The 22147-nt window shown below is 40.5% G+C and overlaps 1 protein-coding gene across 5 annotated transcripts in view; it reads left to right on the top strand.

Annotated features, from left to right (window-relative positions):
• Nucleotides 1-22147, top strand: part of CRACD (capping protein inhibiting regulator of actin dynamics) — a 133816-nt gene that overhangs the window by 98294 nt on the left and 13375 nt on the right. For 4 of the 5 annotated variants that reach the window (XM_040596123.1, XM_040596114.1, XM_040596135.1 and 1 more), the window contains 4 exons: nt 7580-7715; nt 17480-17644; nt 20152-20220; nt 21576-21761. In XM_040596123.1, coding sequence (XP_040452057.1) covers nt 7596-7715; nt 17480-17644; nt 20152-20220; nt 21576-21761 — 540 coding nt within the window. In that variant the 5' untranslated portion in view covers nt 7580-7595. The remainder of the gene's footprint in view (nt 1-7579; nt 7716-17479; nt 17645-20151; nt 20221-21575; nt 21762-22147) is intronic. The other variant, XM_040596106.1, reaches the window with a different exon arrangement.

The following is a 22147-nucleotide window of genomic DNA, read 5'->3' on the forward strand; positions in this document are numbered from 1 at the left end:
GCTAGTCTACATATTTCTATGATAACTGGTGAATTGACCACAGTCCTCAAACTGCGTTAGGGATTCACTTGCAGAATCACTGGAAGCTAGAAAGATGCTTTTCTTTGCTCTGCATACTGAGGCTTTCTGAAATCAGACAATGTGGTGAATAATTACATAAAATTAATGTGCCAAGAACTGTTTAGTCCCACATCGTTACCTTCTTGACTGACAGCAGCAAGGGCAGGGCTGCTCTCTGAAGGAAGGCAAGGGGAGCACCAAGGGGGATCCCACAGCAGCGTAGAGGCTTTGCTGCCCAGGGCCCAGTCACACAGTATCTACACAAGGCAAGAAGGACAGATGCTGGCCAGGTCCAACCAGAAGCACAGATAAGGTGATACCTGGATGATAAGGCAGGTCTGAGACTGAGAAAGAAAGTCATTCTGTAGGTCAGGATCAGATCCACTGATCACACAGCAGGTCCACATTTGCGAAGGCAGGACCAAGGGCAGGCCAGGAAATCCGTCTGCAAATTGAGGGCTGGATCGAGATGCTTCGCGACCAGGCACAGTTGTGAGAGACCAGCACTCCTCCAGCATAGCTCAGGCAGGGACCAAAGCCTCAACTGTGATCTTAAATAAAGCTTGTGGACACATGCGTGCGGGTAGAGGTCCCTCGATAAGGCTGGTCAGGGATGTTACAGCTTATTAGTGCACTCAGGGCCTTGTTACTTCCCATGATTACTTCTTATGCCCTTAATTAACACGATTTTAGTTAGATTATTAGCATGTATTCAAAATGCATCAGGAACTTTACGGTAAGTTCATAGGTTACAGAACCCATGATGACACCAAATGGGAGCTTTTTATAAGGTAACGTTGTATGATGTCTTTGAAATGAGCAGGATTACTAACAGAGAGGCTGCAAAACGGGTCATTGGCATCAGAGGGGCTCTGGTGGGTCGTGACAATAGGACTGTGAAGTTTTGCTAGAGTTAGTGCCCTGAGGTGCAGCAGTCCCTGAAGGTGATATGGATATATCTTTGGACTGAGCACAGAAACGATCTCTAAGTTTACTTTATACAAAAGAATCCTTCAACTACCCTGTTAAAAAAGTCTCCCTTTTGCCTGTTTAGCTTGCAAGGACTGTGTTTATGGGTTTGTTAATGGAATGAAGTGACACACTGTCAGAGCACAGCTGTAACTCAGAGTTATATTGCAGCATGGACAACATTCCCCATTCAGGCATGAGTTAGAACCAAAACTCACATTCCAGCATGACAGATGAAAGAGAGGACACTAAAAATACAGCTCAGGATTATGATCCATTTTCCTCTCTTACAGTATTAATGCATCTCTGGAATGACTAGAAAATACAAATTTTGTTTTTCATCTGTAGCTGCCCTGGGGACATTAATGGGAGATGCAAAGAGCTGGAATCACATATCTATTTTAAAACAAAAAATTAAGTAAAGGCAACTTATCACTGCACTTGTCATTTCCCTGGGACACTATTCTGGGAGGTGATTCTCAGATGTCCTTGAAGGGATTATACTAAGGGTCAATACCTGGGTAAAACAAATTCATTCCTACTTTGCATGCTTTGTGAATTTTTTAGCGTTAAAATGGGTTTATGTTAAAAAGTTGACTCTAATAATTACAGAATTGGTTTCTAATGGAAATCTAAAAGAGTGAAGATCATGAGACTGGGATGTTTTTGGAGTCAGTCTCTACAAGCATGAAAGAGCAGAACAACTCATTCTTTCCCTTTATTTTCCAGTTTCTATTTCGAACTCTTTAATATCAGAGTGGGAGGAACATTTATGACACATTGAAGAGGCAATTGGTGGTACTTTTCTGTACTACAGTAATGCACCGATATGGGATCATGCAAAAGCTGAGACCTCAGTGTTCCCTGCTAGCAAAATGTCCCCTTTCTAAAGACACCACATTTATCTTTGAGAGGAGAAATAGCTCTGGAGAAAAGCAGGGTCTAAAACGTAATAGCCACCAGTACTGAGGTAGACTTAGCCTTGTATCTGCACAGCATTACCCCTGCACATGTACTTAGAGGTGCAGTCCCCCAGCAGTATATGCTGATGGAAGTCTGAACTGTAATTCTCTGACTCTTTCCAGCAGCTCTCTGGAGATGTAGCTGGCAGGGAAGCTTGTGTCAGTGTTTGCTCAGCCAAACCAGGAAGCTGTGTGAGGTTTTGAGTTTTGTTGGTTTGGGGTTTTTATTTGTAGTTACTCAGTCAGAACAGCTCTCTGAATTGTTTCATGTGAATCATAAGCGTTAGGCAGGCACAAAATAAGTGATGGCAGCATGCAGGGAAGAGGACAAAGGGAGAAAGTGTGGTATCTCTTCCAGTCCTGACTTGGAGTATCTAGACCTGATGGAAAATCACATCCTAAACAGATGATGATGCACAGCAGTGGATGGCTGATGGGGGTCCAAAGACCCATCAGTTTGCTGGTCATCATGGGAGAGAAGTTAAGATTTTTCTTGAAGTCTCAGGATGGTCCCATTCTGCTGTGAGTGATTTGTTTCACATTTCCTAGTTTCCTAGCATATACAGACACCTCAGCAAGAATGAGTAATGGAAAGAGGAATTACTGCACAGACATTTTTGCAAGCCAAATTCATACATAGGTACATTAGAACTATGATACTTCTGATATCTATGTAATCTGTTTTACCTGTGGTTTTGTGGGAATCTTCCAGAAGTCTGGAATACAACAGAAGGTGTTCTCCCTTGCCAGGGGAATGAATTTATCAGCACTGAGTTAAACAAAGAGTCTGAGAAACAAACTTATTTTGTGCAGAAAAAAGCTATTTAGGCACATATTTAGGCACGAGATGTATTTGAGGCAACTCTTTACAGCTGAACAGTTAAACCTGGACTATGTGTCTACATCATGTACTTGGTCAAGATGTGATACGGTCCTTGTACTCCATGTCTTGCTCTATTTCACACCCATTTGACACTACTGGTTTTGTTATTTATGAAAAACCTGTGGGATGGTGGGTCTGCTGTACTTTTATGCTCTTGAGGTGCCCTCAACATAAAGACATGTTCTGGTGCATTCTTTTTGTCTAAAGCCCATGTGTATCAAAGAACACCTCATACATTCTCAAAACCGTAGTAATTCTTAAGAATTTTGTCCTAATCAAAGAAGGTGAAAAGTATGTTAGTTTTGCTAAGAAACCAAGTATTCTGTCCTATCTTCAGGAATCTGAAGGTGGATACAGGTGTGGCAAAGAGAACTCCGACAACGAACGGAATTAAGTTTGCTTCAAGTATGAGAAAATTAGTTTTGAAAATTTGTGGTTTGGAACTGAAACTGGAACATGATACTTAGGTTGCAACACATCTTCAGAGAGAACATCTTTAAGGGTTTGCTAGAAGTGCTTTGTATTTTGGTATAGCACATCCATAATTCATTTAATTTAGTCAGGTTTCTGGAAGTGAGTCAGATGATGATTCAATTATTTTCAGCACAAACAGCCTCTGAAGTGTCATCGTTGATATTATCAACAGAAATGCTCATAAACTGATGCCACTGTTTTCCCACTTCTTTTGGAAGTGATATGGCAGTTTGAAACTGCAGCCCAGGTTTCTGACATACCATGTATCTATTGAAAGCCATTTCTGATGTCCACAAGACTTTTAATTGAGGGGAGGACTTTCTGAAGCACAGCCTGTGGGTGTGGATTGTGAGGATATTATATGTAGGCTTCTGAGGAAAACTTCAGAGGTGGGAATGGTAGTAGCAGTGAAGGAAACTCAACTATTCATACTGTGTTGTGATTTAAAAGAAATTCAGTCTTTCTGAAAGTAGAACATGAGGAAAGTGAAAAAAAGAGGTGGAAAAAGGATCTTTCTGATATAATCTGTCAAACTCAGCTGGGAGGATTTGAAAGGGTGGTGGGCTCCAAGTGAGTAAAAATAAGACCTTTCAGAAAGTTAAAGTAGCCTGGAAAGCACCTTAAATGCTATTTAAACTCACCCATAAAAGAAACTAGGTTACTACAATGTGTGAATTTTTCAATGTACTTTAGGCTACATAGACATTTGAGCAAAATTCTTAAAACATTTTTACTGGTTATTGGACATGTGGCTAGTAAAATCACTCCGTCACCCAGTTCTGAAATATCCGGTACATCTGCAAAGAATTTTGAGGGGATAAGGTAGTGAGAAGTCTTGGGTTAATTCACCACAGGGTTTCTTGTGAATGTTTCATGTGTTCTGACAATTTGGAGCGTGTTTGTTTCGGTGGCAAGTTAATAGAAAAACAAAAGTGGACAAGAGCTTTCAAATATTTGGCCTCAGCTCTATGAACCAAAAACGTGTGATGCCATGTAATGAGCAAGTGCCTAAACCGAAAGCAGCTGGTGTATGGGAGAACACCAGAGAGATGCTGTACGTGCTTAGCATGGTCCTAACCTGCCATTGGTACCATTGTGAGCACTTGTCAAAGGTAGGATCGGAATTTCAGTGGTGATGTATGTAGGTACTCCCAAGCTGTTTCACATCACCTGCTGTCCCAAGGGAAGCTTTCAATGACATTTTAACAGGTCTGATCACTCTAGCCATAAACCCAAATCTGCACATAGCCAAAAGCAGGTGTACTGTGTATCTCGGTCAGGAGATTAATTGGATTAGTTCAGTCAGGAGGTGAGACCATCTCACTGATGGCATCCTCGGCTCAGTAGCATGATAGGGAAGATTTTTCATCTGCAGCCATGTCCCAGGCAGTCCACCAGCACTGACCTCAGCAGTTGCTCTTTTATTCCATTTCAGGGACTCAGATTATTGGGCAGTTCCCGCTGCCAGAGCATCCCTGCTGCTGGTCAGCTGGAGTTTTGAGGTTTGAGCTGCTAGCAAACCCTGTTCAGTTCAAAAGCTGCAGGTTGCTGTTCCCAGCTTGAATATTAACAGATTCATCAGGAAGGTCGCGAATGACTTGCAAACAAGTCACTGAACTCTTTGGTGCCTGAATTGCAAACCTTGCCTACTAATTAGCTGTAACAATAGGAATAAACATGAGCTGCCTAATGTTAAGTATAAGGACGCCAACCCACTGGACAGTAAAAGGGGAGAATGGTGTCATGTGCATGGTGAATAGCTGTGAGACAAAGCCACAAGCATCTGGGCCACAGAACTGCTGGAAGAATCTTTGGGAGAGGATCTTCTCTGGAGCGCAATATGGCCTGGGTTATGCATCCTCAGCAGCTCTCTCAACTCAAAGGTAAATAATAAACAATAAACTCCCACTGGCCTTGCCTTCCGCACCAGCAGCAGTTTCATATATTGAACCATGCAAATGTAGGAGGGGTTGGCATGGGCTGGTTTGTCAAATTTTGCATGTGCTGTGCAGTTTTGGTTGTGAATTCAGACTTTTTTGGCCCCTTGCTGAATGCAATGCTGGCACTTTCAATTCAACCGGACCTAAGTGGTTAAATGAAAAAAGCCAGCTTTCCCTCAGCTTCATGTCAAAGCACTCATTCTGCAAGCCAGGCCTGCTAGGGATTCATCTCTGTTTAAGGGGCATTTCTCAAACTGTGGTTCATGGGCTGATTCCTGGATGGCTAAAGAAGGCAGATATATTCCTATGCCACGCAATTTTACCACAGCTCTGTGTACAGGCTGAATCATGGTGTGGATTCAGGACACACACCTTTTTAGAAGAGGATTTAAAAATATAATTTGTGATTTCTCTAATAAAAGGTTTCTAAAAGAATGTGTTTTACTTTTAGCAGCCAAAGGCGATCTAGTTGTGGGTTTTGCTTTAAAAAAATAAATCTAAAATGGAATATAGCATCAATTAAAAGTTCCTTCTCTTTGACGGCTAAAACCGATGGCTGTGAAATACTGACCAGCTCTTCACTTGATTGTGTGCTGGTTTGTTTCAAATGAAGCATGTTGTTCAAATATTAATTCTGGATAAAAAATTGTTTTTCAGTGAGTCTGTGATTGCATGGAGGATGAAAGGGTACAGAGAGCTGTGTGTGTTCTCCCCAAAAGCTTGGATTGATCATTTTGTGAGTGCAAATGTATTTTATAACAAGAGAGAGAGAGAGAGAGAGGATGTGCGGGGCTTTTTTCCTACTCTTTTCAGGTTACCTGTAATAAATTTTGTAATAAAAGTCAAGAATAGTCAATCATTTAATCAGTTATAAAAGATTAATGTAGTCCTACATAACATTCTTTCATGGTAAGAAAATATTGCTGGTTTTGCTTTAAAAGATTATGTTAATAACCAGGAAAAAAAGTACATTCCAAACAGATATTTTTTTCCAATGTATGAATAGAAATATCTTGAACACTTTATAAACAATTAGCACATTTTGCAAGGGAGAAAAAGATAAGATATTGATTTTCTTAAATATGTAAGGTTTTCATTTTTCTTGTTTTACTTAACCCTCTCTCTGGAAGTATCATCTTCCTTGCTTTTGCATTTGTTTAGAATGTTTTTATCACAGATAGAAAATTGTGTTGGTTAGATTGGTATATAAAAAAAAATCTATTTTTTTTCCTCCAGATTGTTTATTTACTGAAGCTATAAATGGATTCTATAGAGTTGCCAATAGGTTATTAAAAGGAGAGATTTAAGACTTCTCAGTTGTTCAGTTTTCTTCTACTGTGGCTTTTAACATATTTGTATTTTACCGGCTTTCTGCTTACCATGAAATATTCCAGGTGACACAAAACATGACTTTCAAACTCTAACATTTTCCCCCCCAGAATGCCCCCAAAACACCAAAGCTGCAACCCACAAACCTTTTTTTTTTTTAGTTTTTAATTTTTATTGATAAGCCTTTAAAATCTCCAAGAAATTAAATCACTTTTTGTTGAATCCCTTTACCTGTGGATTTTGAGCAGAGCCATATAACTAGGTCAATTGCGATGCAGCCTCATCCTTGGCACCCGTACCTAGTTGAACAGTAACACGTGGGCATCTCTCACTCTTTGTAGCTACTCAAACCCACACGGGTTGGTGTAATATGCTTCTTATCAGTTTAGGGGTTTGATGATAACATTTTATTGTCAGTGTGATCATACTGGTGATAGAAACAGCTAAGCAATCAGCCAAAAAGAGCTAAAGCTAGCTCTTTAGAAATAGATTGCTAGAATGTTTTACCTCTTTCTGTGTTATAGGGCTACCTTTGCTTGGGACCTGCTGTCTTTGACTAAGAATGACAGCAGGTCCCAAGCATTGGGACTAAGCACAAATGCAGGCTTTCTTAAATATGCAGCTGGTAATGTGTACATCATCATCATCTACTCTGTATCCTAAAAATAACATTTAGATTTGAGATTTCTAAGGAAAATCAATTGAATTTCTCAATGCGCCTATTAAAAACACCCCGCTCTATGTCCTTCCAAGGAGGAAAATTGTGCCTGAAGGAATCGTATACCTCTGTTAAACTTTTTATAACAGAATATGTTTGGATGCATCTCTGCTGAGAATGTTCAAAGTTTTTACATAGAAGGCAAAAGAGTGGGAAAATCTATACAGCAGGGCAGCTATGACACGAAGGGTCACTCTCATAAATTAATTGCCGTGCTCATTTACTTTTTAACTGTGTTTTACAGGTCCTCCCATTATTCTATGGGCAGTCGAGCTTTTTCCCATGACAGTATTTTTATACCTGATGGGAGAACAGAGAGTGAACAGGCCATCCAAGCAATGTCACAGGAGAACGTTTTAGGAAAAGTCAAAACTCTTCAGGTAAGAAATTGTAAGTGGGAAAAATACTTAAAATGTGGTGGGAAATGGTCTCTAGAACGTGTTAAATATGGGTAAAGGTAGATTGCTTTTCCAATAGCCTTGGGGCAGTTTCTCAGCAATGTAAGTTGTCTTGCCAAAAGACATATGAATAAATCAGTTAATCTGCAGAAGATCTAGATTTTGGTCTTGAAAGGTATGGAAGTGATGCTGCAAGCAAATCTACAGAAATGTCTGCATCTTGTGGAACTCTCTGGAATTGAACTCCTGTTTTTGGCATGTCCTGATCTTGATGCCCAAGACCTACAGACATGGCATTAAGTGAAAAAATGAGGGTGGTGTTGGTGGCAGGGAATGGCATGCAGAGTGAGACTTCTTTGCAAAGCTGATTTAATCATCCTTTTATATGTATTGCATTTTTTTTCTCCTTCATTTTCTGCCTGTCCTTTTGGTCGTTCTCGTGACAGGTGGAAATGCTTATCTCTCCAAAGCAAACAGCACATAAGTAACTACAGAAACAACACATTTGGGTATTTTCTTCTGAAGAGTTTGATGTGACCTGCTTTCCCTTCTTTTCTAGAACTCTGTCCCATTAGTGCTCTTACTAATGCTTTGGTTTACTTCTTGTACATCTGTAAGATTCCCAGCTGTGTTCTAGACCTTGAAAGAGCTGTCCTTCGGAAGCATGTCTCAGTTTATTGCTCAGGATGCTGACATGTCCTGTCCAAATGCTGATAATTTTTTGATGCCGTGCAAGTGCCGTTACCCTATAGCTGACTAGTAAAATTTAATTGATTTCTTGTACATCCGAAATAAACTCCTAGTCCATCTTTTCTGGAGAGTGAGAGGTCATGCACAGTAGACAGATCTGACCTTCAGGATGAAATTATTCCTTTTTCCTACCTGGTGCTGTCAGCACACAGAGCACCTGAACAGCATTAGCTGTGCTGACTGTGGATGAACTTTGAAGCAGAAACCACACTAGGACAGCTCCAATTTCTCTGTGCTGGTTTTTCACCTTAAATTTCCCTGGGTCAGGTAGATTCGATGCATGCTACTTTCTAGACTGGAGACCATTATATTTTAACTGACTGCTGACTCTGGGCAAAAATGCAGTTGGACCCGTCTTGCAGAATGCTTGAGTCTCGTTTGGATACAAAGCCCACTGACTTCTGCAGGGAGCTGTGCCCTTCCTATCTGTTGGATCTGTTGTCTTGGCTTCAGTACCTAAGCTTTCCTCTGAATAATTTTTCACTTTGTAGGAAATGGGAGAAGCCACTCCTAACTCACCTTATAATTCCCAATGGAAATTATTGCCTTCACTAAACTCAGAGACGTGATAAAAAGTACAGTCACTGCAGTTGCTAACAACCATCTTCACACAGTAAATGGTAACTTAAGAAAAAGCAAAAATAGTCACAACTTGGTGACAACTTGGAAGTCACAAAATAAACAGCCAGTGATAATGCTCTTGCTTGTGTGAACTCTGCATAAGCCTTTTTTTGGTGTGGTTAACCTGCATGTATTTTAAGGGGAAATGTTGTTTCAGCTGCTTGATGTCAAAAGGGTGCTTGCCTTTTTATTTAAAATTGAAGGACACTAGTTTTATAATTTTAGTATAGCTGCAACCCAACCTGTTACAACATCCCCAATTCAGCTTTTCCCACTCTGCTGCTGATGGTGATATCCAGAGCAACTCGTTCGATCAGAAAGGCAATGCATAATAGATTGTAAATGACACTTCTATATACATGTTTACGCAAAAGTTACATATTCATCTAAATGTCCATCGATTATTTTTTTTTTAATAATGCCACAGAAAGGCTCCTTATACCATGCCCAGGGCCAGTTCTTTCATCTGCAAAACTTGATGCCCATCATGTAACTGTCCCCATTTCCTGAGTCATGATTTCTGCAACTGTTCCATGAATTTTAGGAAAAGATCATGCCAAAATCCCGTTGCACATTTTAGGTTGACCTTACAGTTGAGTCTCAGGTCTGACTAGTTATTGGGAGGGACTGTCATTCCTGTCTGAAGGTTTTATGCACTCCATAGCCCATCCTTTTTTTTTCTGCTGTAATATTCTAAAAGGATACTGTGTTTGCTGTGTGATTTTGCAGTCACAGAAAACACTGATACTCAGTCTACAGTTATGAGAAGCTTGTATCTACTTTGAAATCCCTTTCTGCAAGCTCACTCCCACTGGGAACTTCTGTATTTCTTCAAGTGGTGGAACAAGAGGAGGCAGTCATTTCTTCTGAAGAGTGCTCCACTCCTTAAAACCAATGCTATGGCCAGCTCCTGGTCTCAAGTCATTGCTATGCCACCAGCATTACTGTGGGTTTTGCCCAGGCTTGTGTGTCATGGTGGAAGTACAACATTTCCAGTTTCTATTTGTCTGGCAAGATGCCCCTTAGTAAAGAAGTGTTGCCAGGATTCAGAGCCCTGTGCTGGCTCTGAGCTTCCTGTATTCCAAATGGAGATCAAAAGCTTTGCAAATTTTAACCTTTTTCAGGATTTTTTTGGGGGTGGTACAGAGAACATTCCTGGAAAACCTAAATCTTTTTTGGAAGAGGCACTGCTTACAAGCCCAACTGAAAACATGACGGAAAGGGTTTTGAAATCAGAATAGAAACACAAGCCATTTAATACTGATGGTGCTGGATCTCATTCTGCTGACCACCAAAGTGTTTCCCTCTTTTTGTCTTGCATTTCTGCTGACTTTGGTGTGTTGGTAAACCCACAAAAAATGTTGTGTCATGGTGCAAAACTCTGTAGCAGCCTGGGCAGCTGGCCAGCATATGAACTGGTTCAGCTTCTTATTGTAAGAATTCTTCCTTTCTGATTATGCGTGCAAAGTAAATTAGTTCTTTCTGGAATAGCTCTAATTTCTTTTTATTGATTTTCAGATTGGCAGCATTCATCTTATCAGGCTTTCTGTAAATGGATTTGGTCATGTTCAAAGGTTTTATTGTGTGCTAGAAGTCAGGCTGAGAAAGGCCTGACTCCTTGTTAACCTCCTATAGCCTTTGTGTACCTTGGAGTTATTTTGTTTTGGCTCAAGCCATCTGCTGTTGTAAAAGCAATCTTTTCCTTGCCCTTTGGATCTGCCGAGATTTATCATTACCTAGTTTTTAAGATCCAGTGTAGAAAGCCAGCCTGAACCTTCTCCTACAAAGAGATGATACCTGGGCACTGGTACTCTTAACACTGAACTCATTTAGTTTCTTGGATCTAGTGCTTTACTTCTCGTACAGGACTGTGAATGAGACACAAGAAATGTTTAAAATCTAAATCTAGCGCTGTGTCAGAAGAAACCCGAAAGAAACTCAGGGAGCTTGTTTTTTACACCCTTCCCTTTCATAGGTAAGTGGGTTGTTTTTTTCCTGCATCAATGTGTTAGATCCATTTCCTCACATTTTGCAGCTGTGACTCTTCTTCCTACTACTGATTTTTGTCAGAAACAGTCAGGAAATGAACAGAAGACAGGTTTTGTTTCAGACCCACAAAAACTGTAGCGAGTAAAATGGAAACTTGTTTTGAGTGTTAGTATCTTGATGCATCGAAGCCATTATCCCCCTTTTGCTGCGACAACGCTGTGGTGTGGCACTGCTGCTGCCTCTGCAGGCAGGACGATAGCCTGTTCTCTGCCTCTTGCCGTCACCGAAAGTATACGAGGTCATCTGGCAACCATGAGGCTGTGGCACTCAGCTGCAAGAAATGTTAAAGGTTGGCTATGGCGTATGGCTTATTGCATTGAGGAACCACTGGGCTACTGTTTCATGTGGCCATGTGGTTTAAAACAAATAAACCCTCTGCTCTGTAAATTTGTAAAACACTCATTTATTACACAGATTTTAATTACGATAAAACATGTCTTGGGAATCCAGACTTCTTGGTCAAATTCTAAAGGGCCACTTTTTAAATTCACATTTCCCTGGCTTTGTAATGACGAATGTCCCCAGTTATTTTCTTCCTGTCAGACCTAAGGACGGTTTAGTTTTGGATGCTACTTCTTTTAGTCATTAACGTACTTTAACTAATTATCAAGCTGGTGCTTCCCCTATTGTGCATTGCACATCTGTATTCTACCAGCCATTCCCATTGTTATTTCTGTTTGATATTGCCCAGATCTCAACAAGGCTACAAAGTCTTTGCTGAACCTCAAAGCTATTAACTTTCAACTTGATGCTCTGCATTTTGTAGAATCAGGAGTGAATTTTCACTGCATGATTACCCAGCTTCGTATTTTGTACAATTAATTTCTTTATTGCCAATATTTTCTAGTGCCACTGCAGCCTAATTGTTTTCTTTATATTTGACAATTGTTTTCACTTTATAAACAGAATTTATCACTTTCTTCTTAATCATTCTAGCATTTCCAGAGCAGACCTTTTTCCTATGATCATAGTAAGCCCTGGAAATGAGTTTCCATTTTCCTTCCTTACATCTGCTTTGCTTTCGGTACTCTGCAAGGAGACACTCGGGTGACAAATGCCACAGATCCTGTACATATCTTCAGGCTTCTCCAGAAAGTCTTGTTCTTAACACGTAAGCATGTAAATGGTCTATTGCCACTGTATCTGAAATCTTCATTTGCATCTGGATTTGCTGTAAATACGTATCTCTTTAGATCATGTACAGTTTGTTTCTTCACCATCCTTCTATTCTGGATTCTCCCAAAATCTTTCTTGAAGTATAGTGCCCTAAATCACACACTGCTCCAGCAATGGCAAGTGGAATAGTTCCCTTCCTGCATCTTATGTACAAAATATCTGTGGTAATCCTTCTTTTCCTCTTTGTCAGTAGGTTTACATGTTAATTTTACATCTAGTTTACTTTCTAAAGCTTCCAGCTATACCAATATAACCTTACATGATGCTTTCCAGTTTTGCTCTATTAATTTTTTAATTATTTTGTAATTGCTTACGTGAAGTGTTTTGCTTGTTTAGATATGCTGCAGATTTTCCTGTTTGGATAAAGAAGTGGACTCACTTCCATAGAAAGAACAATTAATGTAAACTGGTTTTTTAGTCTAAAAAAGAAATTATAAGAGGCAGAATATGGTAGAGATACATGAAATCATGCATGGAATTGAGAAAATGAATAGAGGACAATTATTCAGTCTTTCACAGCATGAGAACGTGTGAGTATCAGTTGAAAACAGTAGCACTTTCAAACCAAAAAACAAATATTTCTTTATGCATAGCTGGACTGCAGAACTCATTGTCATACAGCACTGTTATTAATGAAATATTTACAAAAGTTCAAAGAGCAATGTAACAAATTCATACAAGAAAAGTTCCCAACTGGCTATTGACCCGCAGATTCCTCAGATGTCACAAGTCATTGGAGCATTTACAAGGAAAATCTCAGTATGTGCTCGCCCTGTTCTTAAATATTCCCAAGATGTTGGATTTTTGAGCCGCTGTGAGAGACTGCACAGGACCAAGTGGAATTTCAACAGTATGGCTATTCTTAGGATGTGTATTATTGATTGCTTCATTATTTCACAATTATATATTACTAGAGAACATAATTCCATTTATTTATATACCTGGGCATTGCAGACAGACCTGAAAAATAGGTACTTGAGTTGAAGGCAAAATATGACAAGCATTTCTTGTAAGACTTGTTTGAATGGAATCAGCTGAATTAATCCACTTTTTTTTTAGTGATTTTTTACTGAACAGAGCAAACAGCTCAGTGGATCCAGTTTTGGATTCACTCCAGGCATAGAGCCGTAAGAACGATGTGGTTTTGAGGGGTTGAATCCAACATGCATGCGAGCAGGCATGTACACAGAAGAGGAGCCAAACTGGAGTGAAAGAGGAGATGTACAGCCCAGTCTGGGCTCTCTGCCGATTAATATGGAAAGTTTGTTCTGTGGTATTTCCTATGCAAACACAAAGACTGCCTTGAAAGTCTAAGCTTTTTAATTTGCTGCAGGAGCCAACCTGCAGAGCAATTTAACTTACGAGTTTTGTTTCTGAAGTTACTAATGGTAAGCTGGGCTCAAGGTTCAGTTAAATAGCATCCTATTTTAGCAAATTATTTTCCATGAAATTAAAGTGGGCCTGTGTCATGGTCCGCTTACTGAGGAAGATGTAAAAAATCAGATGACTACAAACTTTTAAATTTTTTTGCAAAATTCCCAGTATTTCTTTGCTTTTATTAGATGTGCAGCCCTGCCCTTCACCTTGCTTTAATGGTACCGCACAGACAGCCACCTGGGTTGGGTGCGAATAGACAAACTCTCATGTATGTCTTAAATCTTACAGAAAAAAGTGGGGGATGAGGTAAAACTGGTCTGGAGCACAGTTTGGTGATGTGCGTGTGGTCCCTCCAGCTGCTGTTTCATGGTATAATTGTCATACGCGGTAGCTGTGCTGAGAGCGGTCAGTAAGTCCTGTGGAAATACCCATCCACTGGCTGCAGACTGGAGGGCTGGGAAAGCCCTTTGGAGTTGATAAGGCTGGAAGTGGAAGGTGCAAGCAGCAAATGGTCATCTCTTTCCTTCTGTTTCTAGCTGACACCTAGATTTCAGAGCAAGGTGGTGATTTCTGGCTGGTAAATTCCAAGTTGTCTTGCACAAACCAAAAGAGACCAGGGTCACCGATATGCATCTATGCAGATTTCCACAAAGACATTTAAACACATGACTGTGCAATGGTAGAAGAACAAAATGTCATGCCTGCAACTTCTAATGACCAGCGTGGCAAATAATCCTCCTTAAGCAACCATCACCCACATGCTGTCAGCACAAGGAATTCTCAAGTACAGAGGATTTATAGATTTGTGTTCAGGAATATGTGTCTAACCAACACTCTTGAGAAATTTAAAGCAGATGCTCCTTGTCAGGGAATAGGACCCCTTCTCAATGGCCTAGCAGCTTAAATTGATGTCTCTCTCCATCTCTGGGTTAGACTATCTCTGTGTGTTCTTCCAGGTAAAAGTTGTAGGTTTTTCTTTCATGGGTGATGCACTTTTAGGGTTTTTATGATTGGTAGAGATTATATCTGTATGAATTCTTCTGAGAGAGGATACTTGCATTGTAGTTACAGTATAAGCACATTTTAAAAAGAACAAGGAGCAGGTTTAACATTGGTCTTTGAAAGCAATAAGAGTAAATTTGCTCAGTGGTAACTCTAAGCTATCTGAGATTTTGACACTTGGTATTCAAGATCACTTTTGGAGATTAGAATGCACTGAAAGAAACTGGCCAGTGGAGAACTATTAGTGGAGCTTTTTTTTGAGGTAAATTTGTTCAAAAAAGGCCAATAAATAAATAACACAGAGAAGAGCCTTATGTCCTGGAAGGAATGAGAGGGCTACTAGAATTTCTTCTTCAATTTTCAAACTAATTTATGTAAGTCTGAAAAAACAAACTTTTAAAACTTTGAATTAATTAAAAAAAAACCAAAACAAACAAACAAACAAAAACCCAAAACCCCAAAACTGTGTACAGTCCCTAAATATTGAGGATGGTCTGTTTCCTGGAAATATCAGGAAAATAACATTTTAAACTTTTATATACACAAATATACATTTTTACAGCAGAGCCCTCAAGCATCCTTGATGACAATTAAAAAGGCCATTCTTTCCCAAGCATAGACCATTCCCACAACAGCTCCATCACTAGACAAATGTCACTGTGCATCACACTCTCACTAGATCAAGAACTTAATCAGAAGATCAAGAGAATAGCACACCAGCCCTTCCTCCAACACACACTGCAAGCCATATATGTACAGGCACACATGTTCTCACCATAGGACAGATGTACAAATCCTTTGTTTCTTGGCTAGTTGCTCAGGTAATGCTGGTGGTTCCAGTTTTCTGCCTGGGAGAACTATTTGTCTAGGAATATGACTTTAGGAAGAATAAAGGAACAGCCTTAACTTAAAAACCACGTTATCAGATTAAGAAACTGTTCTGAAGTAATTTGCTACTATCATCAGAGGACCTGCAGGAATAAAGCAGAATTACAGCCTTCACATGATCTAATACAGACCCATTTGCTCTCTCCAGCTCCCATTTATGCAATGGAAACACGTAACATTGCAAGTCAGAGAGCTGCACTACTAACATGAAAGCCTGGAAGGACTTGGTGAAAGCCTTGCCTTTAGACGATGGATGCACTGCCAGTAATCTAGGCAGGAATAAAACTCTGCCATGCAGAACTGCCCACTATGCCAAAATGATGTACTAGATCAATTTCATTACTTTCTGCCAAAACCCAAATGGGCATAAATAATGCATAACTTGAAGAGGAGGCCGAGAAACTGTTCTAATGAGGTGTCTCTGCATGTACTTTTTGTCTTAATAGTTCAACACAGAAATCTGGTAATATTTTGTGGTAATGTGGATAAACTTTGTGTAAGAGTCTAGTCCACTGGGCAGTGATGGCCAGCGAGACTGATCTGACCTGGACACTTTTAGAGGTCCATCTGTTGCTACTAAAGCTTTCCTTCCCTTGCCAACTGCTCACCTAAGCCACACTACTGTTTCTGTGCTATGGGGGAAAAAAATACTCTTTTGTTCTACGTGCTGTCTACTCCAATCTTCTGCAGTTCTCAGCCGCAAACTTGTGTCAGGGGTCCGTGTACATGCCTGATATCGCCACTGAATAGAAGCTTCACAGTTGAACTGAGTATCACTGAGCTGTAGATGTTCATAATAAGGTAGGTTAGAAGTGGGAGATCTCCTTTGGAAAATCTTCTGTGCTTGGCAGAGTAAAGCAGGAAAATAACTCCATGGTGTCTTCCTTCCTGAGAATGATTTCCTGAAGTATTTCATGTCAAAAATCTATCAATAAATGTTCCTTACTCCATTTGTTCCTTCTAGAGAATTTCTTCTAACTCTTCACTTTCAAAGACTGCATGGTATATGTCTGGTATATGTCTCTGCAATAGCCAGGGCTGCAATTTCCCTAATTCACCCTGTCAGAGGACAGATATTATATACTACTTACTTTACTCATCTTACGCTTGATATAATTCGAGATTACTTTCTTGTAACCCTTGAGAGGAGATTACTTCAACAAGGAAAATAAATGGTGGGAAATCTCTTTTATCCATTCATCTACTGCGTGTCCCCTGCATAAACTTCTTTGTGCAAAAGCAGTGATGTGGCAGTGCACGTGAGCATGGGCAGACGGGAGGTTGTGTATTGTTCCTATGAAACCAAGCATCAAAAAGAAGCTGGGTTTCCTCTCCTTTGTGGATTTGCTTCCTCTAAGGCATAAACCTTATGACTAAACATTACAGTAAGGATATCTTTAAGAACTCTGGATGCGTGAGATGCAGGGTTTGGGGGCTGAAGCAGAAAAATGTTGCCTACTGGGGCAGTTTTAGTTTCTCAGTGTATGCTCGGCTCATAATCTTATTTCTTTGCAACAGTAAGGCTTTGGTTCTATAAATAAGTCTTAACCTAGGACATAGATTAAAAAAAGAGAAGGAATGTTTTGAAATTCACAGTAAGTCTGCAAAAGTTGGCAACACTGACAAGAACTCAAGTTGATCATCCAAAATCAGAAATCATGTGTTAATTCCTGACCTTGATCACTTTGCAGGGAGAAGGAAAAGGAGTGCCCACCATGTTGCAGCAACATGAGCCTCAAGTTGATTTTTATTGTCTAGAGTCAGAAGTTGCCCTGGTTGTTTCTGTGCAGCTTTCAGGTGGAGAAGTGGCACACGCTAGACTTGGCTTGTTTTGCTCATGATATAAATACCTCTTTTTTGGTTTTTCTTTTCTTGTTTTTCAGCAACAGTTGGCCAAGAATATAAAATTTGGGCAGCCTCCGCAAATGACAGTTTCTGTGAGGACCATGGGGGAGGCAAACGGCAGTGTAGAAGAGGATGTGTTGCTCAGTGGCCCCATGGAGACTGAGACTCAACAGGACGCAGTGATCTCAGACAGTAGCAATAAAGTAAGCACTTTAAATCGATGTATTCATGGCATTACAGCAGTACTAGTTCACTGGGGCGTAGCAGGTGTCTCAAGTGAGGCGTAGCTGAGCTCAGCAGGCAGGGTTATGTGTGTGGGATCTCTCAGCTTGTGCTTCTCAGACTGGTGAGAAGCGTGTGCTCCTGGCATGCTGAGCCATGTCCCACAGAATTACCAGTGTGAATGCTTGCTCTGAACTTCCAGCAGCGCAGACGTCACTTGCAAGAAGACAGGAAAATTTTCTGAGACAGAAAATGACTTGAAATATGGACTTCCCAACACGGAAACATGGCATTAAATGGCAAAAAGGAAAGTAATTGCAAAATGAGAGGGGTCTGGAGCCTAAATCTGTAAAATCCTGGGTTTTGAAGGTAAATATCCATATTTCTCATGTAGAGGAACCAAAGCCGTAGAAGGGGGAGAAGCGTTTTGAGAATACTCCCTAAATCTAAATGGCCAGTATAATTCAGATAATTATTCAAATTATCCATGAAGATTTAGACACCAGGAACTGTGGGCATTCAGGTGTCCAGAAGGGTCTTCTTCAGACAGTGAAGAAACACAGTGAGTGACGGAAGCTCTTTGGAAATTCCCTAAGGTGAGACTGGTTCTGTGTGTAGCTGGGATGGCTGAAGGGAGCGTGGGGGACAGAGGGACATCCTCCCCTGCCTGGCAGAAGCTGACTTTGTGCCGGGGAGCCCTTGGGGAAGGCTTGCAGCAACCCACCGTTCACGTGCAGCCCTTAAGATCCTGGAGGGACACCGGGGCATGAGCCTCTGCCTGCGTTGACTAACTCTAGCGCTAGCTGTGTGAAATGCAAAGGCAGTAAGTGTCTTCTGCAGCTCATGCCTATATTCAGCCAGACACACAGAGAGGAGATTTATGGCTGAGGTGGCCCAAATTCTTCAGTCTGTAAAGAGCAACATAGCTTCTCTGTGACCGCTTCCTTCGTGGCTGTGGTTGGATCTGTCAGGGAGCCAGGCGTTTAGGTAGGACCTGCACACTCGCACCTGTCCTTCTGCAGTCTGGAAGGATAAAAATGAAGCCGAAGGAAGGTACATTTTTTCTGCTTCACAAATGCTCCTTTCTGAAGCAGTCAAAGTGAATCAAGAGCATCCTGCGTGCTTCAGAGCATGAAGACTGCAGTGGGACTGTGGACAGGCTTTGGCTGTGCACTGTGGTACTAGCCGAGGCTGAGGCCAACATAGATTCTCTTCACACAGCCTTCTTGCTTCGTCCTTCAGGAGATCCAAATGTCACCTCATGACCTCCAGCTTGAAGGAGAAAATAATTCAAGCCCTTAAAAAAAACACTAGAGTATCTTTGTGTAATAAAGAGGGATTCAGTCCTTACCACCTACTCTTTTAAATAATACTTTTTGAAAACACAATGAATGCCCCTTTGCGTAATTCTTTTTCCAAATACTGAAGGAGCAAACATCCCTGCTCAGAGGATATTGCAGACATAAACAAACCAATGCTACATGCACAGGGTCAGCCAGACCACTAGGTACGTACCTTTTTTCTTTCTGTGCACTATTTATTACCTGCTTTATCGGAGATTTTTGGTGCACGGCAGATTGCCTGGTTTCTGCTTCTGTCTCCGCTGTTGACGTTGTAACTCCTCTGTATGTCTATCTGCATAGGTCCTGGGGGACAGGGTGGCTTTTGTCAGGAGCTGGTGGCCAGGACCACATAGTGCTGCTCTGCTTTGAGCAGGTTTCCTGTGTGGCTTTGTGACTTCTGATTTTCTTGGCTGAGTAACTTGGATGGATGGCAAGAGTTCTGGGATTCATTTAACCTGTATTTGTAAAGCTCATTTTTCAGGCTAGCACTAGCAATCATGTGCACCTGGCGTAAGGGGATTCCAGCATTTATTCGGTTATAAAGTAATACTGTGATGTAATGATTAAAAACAATGTTTCTGGGTGTGATGAATTCTGCTTCAAGCCCTGCACCTTAAAAATCCCTCCCTGTGAGATGGCGTGGAGAGGGGAATAGCTAAGGAGTCCTAGTGACGGATGGGTTTCGATTGTTCTGGGCAGGTGGTTTGCTTTGTGAGAAGAAGAGCTGCCAAGAACATGGAGTTGAAACTCCTTGCAGCAGAGGTAATGCTTGATCAGGTTCCTGTGTTTTTTCCTTAGGCGTAGGTCAGGAGATAATAAAGTTGTTAAGAACTGATTCAATTCCTGCAAAGCTGTGCTCTTTCTTTTGATTTGAAATCTAGTTATCTTGTTAAGGAAGCATAAATGTTTTGCCTTTTGTAGTGTCCTGTAGCAGCAGCTGCTTCTGTATAGATAGCAGTGATTCAAGGAGCAGCAAAGAGAAACAGCATTTAGGAACAAAAATATTTTATCGCTCAGTCGTGCAGTGACAGGAAGCAGGGTATAAATGGTACCGTAACATGCATGGTTTCACAAGTCCTTTGAACCATATCTATTAGATCCTGTACATTTTAATATCTATCTGTCATAATCTTCCTGTTTTCTAGTCCACTGACTCTCCAGATTTGTTGAGAACAATGAATTTGCCTGGAACAGGACATGAAGTGGAAGAAAAGGTAAAAAAGCTTTCACACTTTTACACCTTTTTTTTTTTTTTTACAGTTTGCACTGAGTTGCTTTCTGATTTTAGTTATTAGAAGACTGAAAATCAGTTTTTGCTTTAATACACATTTTGTTGTTTCATTGATCATCCAAGATTTTGTGAACATTGTGCAGTTCTGGGCCTAGTAAATAAGCAATAACTAAGACTGAGAAATCTGTAAGAGATGATTGCAGGAAACAGCAGAATTCGGTCTCTGCCAGTCTAGCAGCATTCCTGCATTTGATGTATTAATCATAGAGCCATAATTTTCATAAGTACTTCTACTACGTTGTTATGCCTTCATGTAATTCAATAAGCATATGCATAATGTTCCATCAGCTTTTAAGTAATTGGTTCCCTGATTAGCATGTGTTTAACCTCATAAGATTACAGAGCTGCCCTGAAAACAATGTGTGTGATTTTCTTTCCTTACAGAAGATGTTTTCTCCCTTCTTTTTTTTTCCTGTCTTCTTTTTCCACTTGGATTGTGCCAAGTACCAGTCTCAGGATGATAGCTTGGTGACTTACAGGAGAGACTGATGACAGGCTCACTCTTACACATCTAGACGTACAGTTCCACTGTATTTATTCATGAGAGGAGTCTCACTAAATCACTTTGTTTCTATTTGCACTTTTCTGAACAAGAGAAAAAAGCACCAGTCAAAGCCAGTATTGTCTTATTTCATTTGTTGCTGTTCTTTGGTACTAGCTTGGACAACTCCACGTGACTGTGGAGGGAAGGTTTTCCACAGGCACTGTGCCAGTCTGAGATCCAATACCATAGTCATCTCCCATGCAGACAGCACAGCTCTGTACCTGTTCTATTATAATGAGTAGATAAGTCAATCTGATTTGCTCTGGCCTAAAGTGTATAATCTAAGTTATTTAAAGATGTAGTTATTTTTTTTCACAGTAAGCAAGCTTTAAAATGTCCCAGTTTGCTGTTGCTTAAATCTCTGCCTCTGCCCTTCCCATTCCCAACAACTTCAGAGTGGAGCTAAACTGTGGAAAAACTTCAGTTAGAATGGTCTAACTATTTTGTAAGTGAAAAGTATAAAAACATGTAGCACTGGCAAAAGGAAAATATTACAACTGTAACCTTCAATGTCCAAAGTTCATAATTTGTATAATGGCAAAGTAAGATTTCAAATCTTTTCTGCAAATAACTCCTTTGAATTCAAACCTGGAAAGGCACCTTCCTTGCCCCTCCCCACCAGCCCCCAGCCCCCCCCCCCCCCCCCCCCCCCCCGGTGTATGTATTATTTATTTATTTATTTATTTGAATGGAACAAATACCTTAATAATAATTCCTTGTGTTTGTGATACAAGCAGGTCCCTCCAGTCAAATCATCTCGGCCTAAAAGACAATTTTCCTGTTCTGGCACAATTGAAACAATCAATTTGGATGCGGTTCCCCAGGCTGTTGCTCGTCTAGACAACAGTGCAGCTAAACACAAGCTTTCAGTGAAGCCAAAAAAGCAGAGGATGTCAAGAAAGCACAAGAGATTAACAAAGGTATTGAATCACGGGTCAAGCAGTGAGAGGAGGGGGGTCACTTTTGAAGCTGGGTGCAAAATAACTGTAACTGAGTGCACCAGCAATAACTATAGACAGAGGAATGTCTTCAGACGTGATTAACACTGTTAAAGACAGATATTGCAAGCTTCTTCAACAAATCTCGTGTCTTAAAGTAAAAAATAAATAATAATGCATGCTTCTTTCATTTTGTCTTGAAATTGAGATAGAGACCTAAAGATGAATCCCTAGCTGGAGAAAAGATGCAAAGAAGTTTTCATATAGCCAGTTGAGACAAATGCTACTTACACCTGAGGTACTTCCACTAGAATTTTACATTGGGAGAGTTTTCTGATCCTAGTTTTCCTAGTAAAGATATTTAGGCT

The sequence above is a fragment of the Falco naumanni genome, chromosome 1, assembly GCF_017639655.2.
Source record: "Falco naumanni isolate bFalNau1 chromosome 1, bFalNau1.pat, whole genome shotgun sequence".
NCBI classification, from domain to species: Eukaryota; Metazoa; Chordata; class Aves; order Falconiformes; family Falconidae; genus Falco; species Falco naumanni.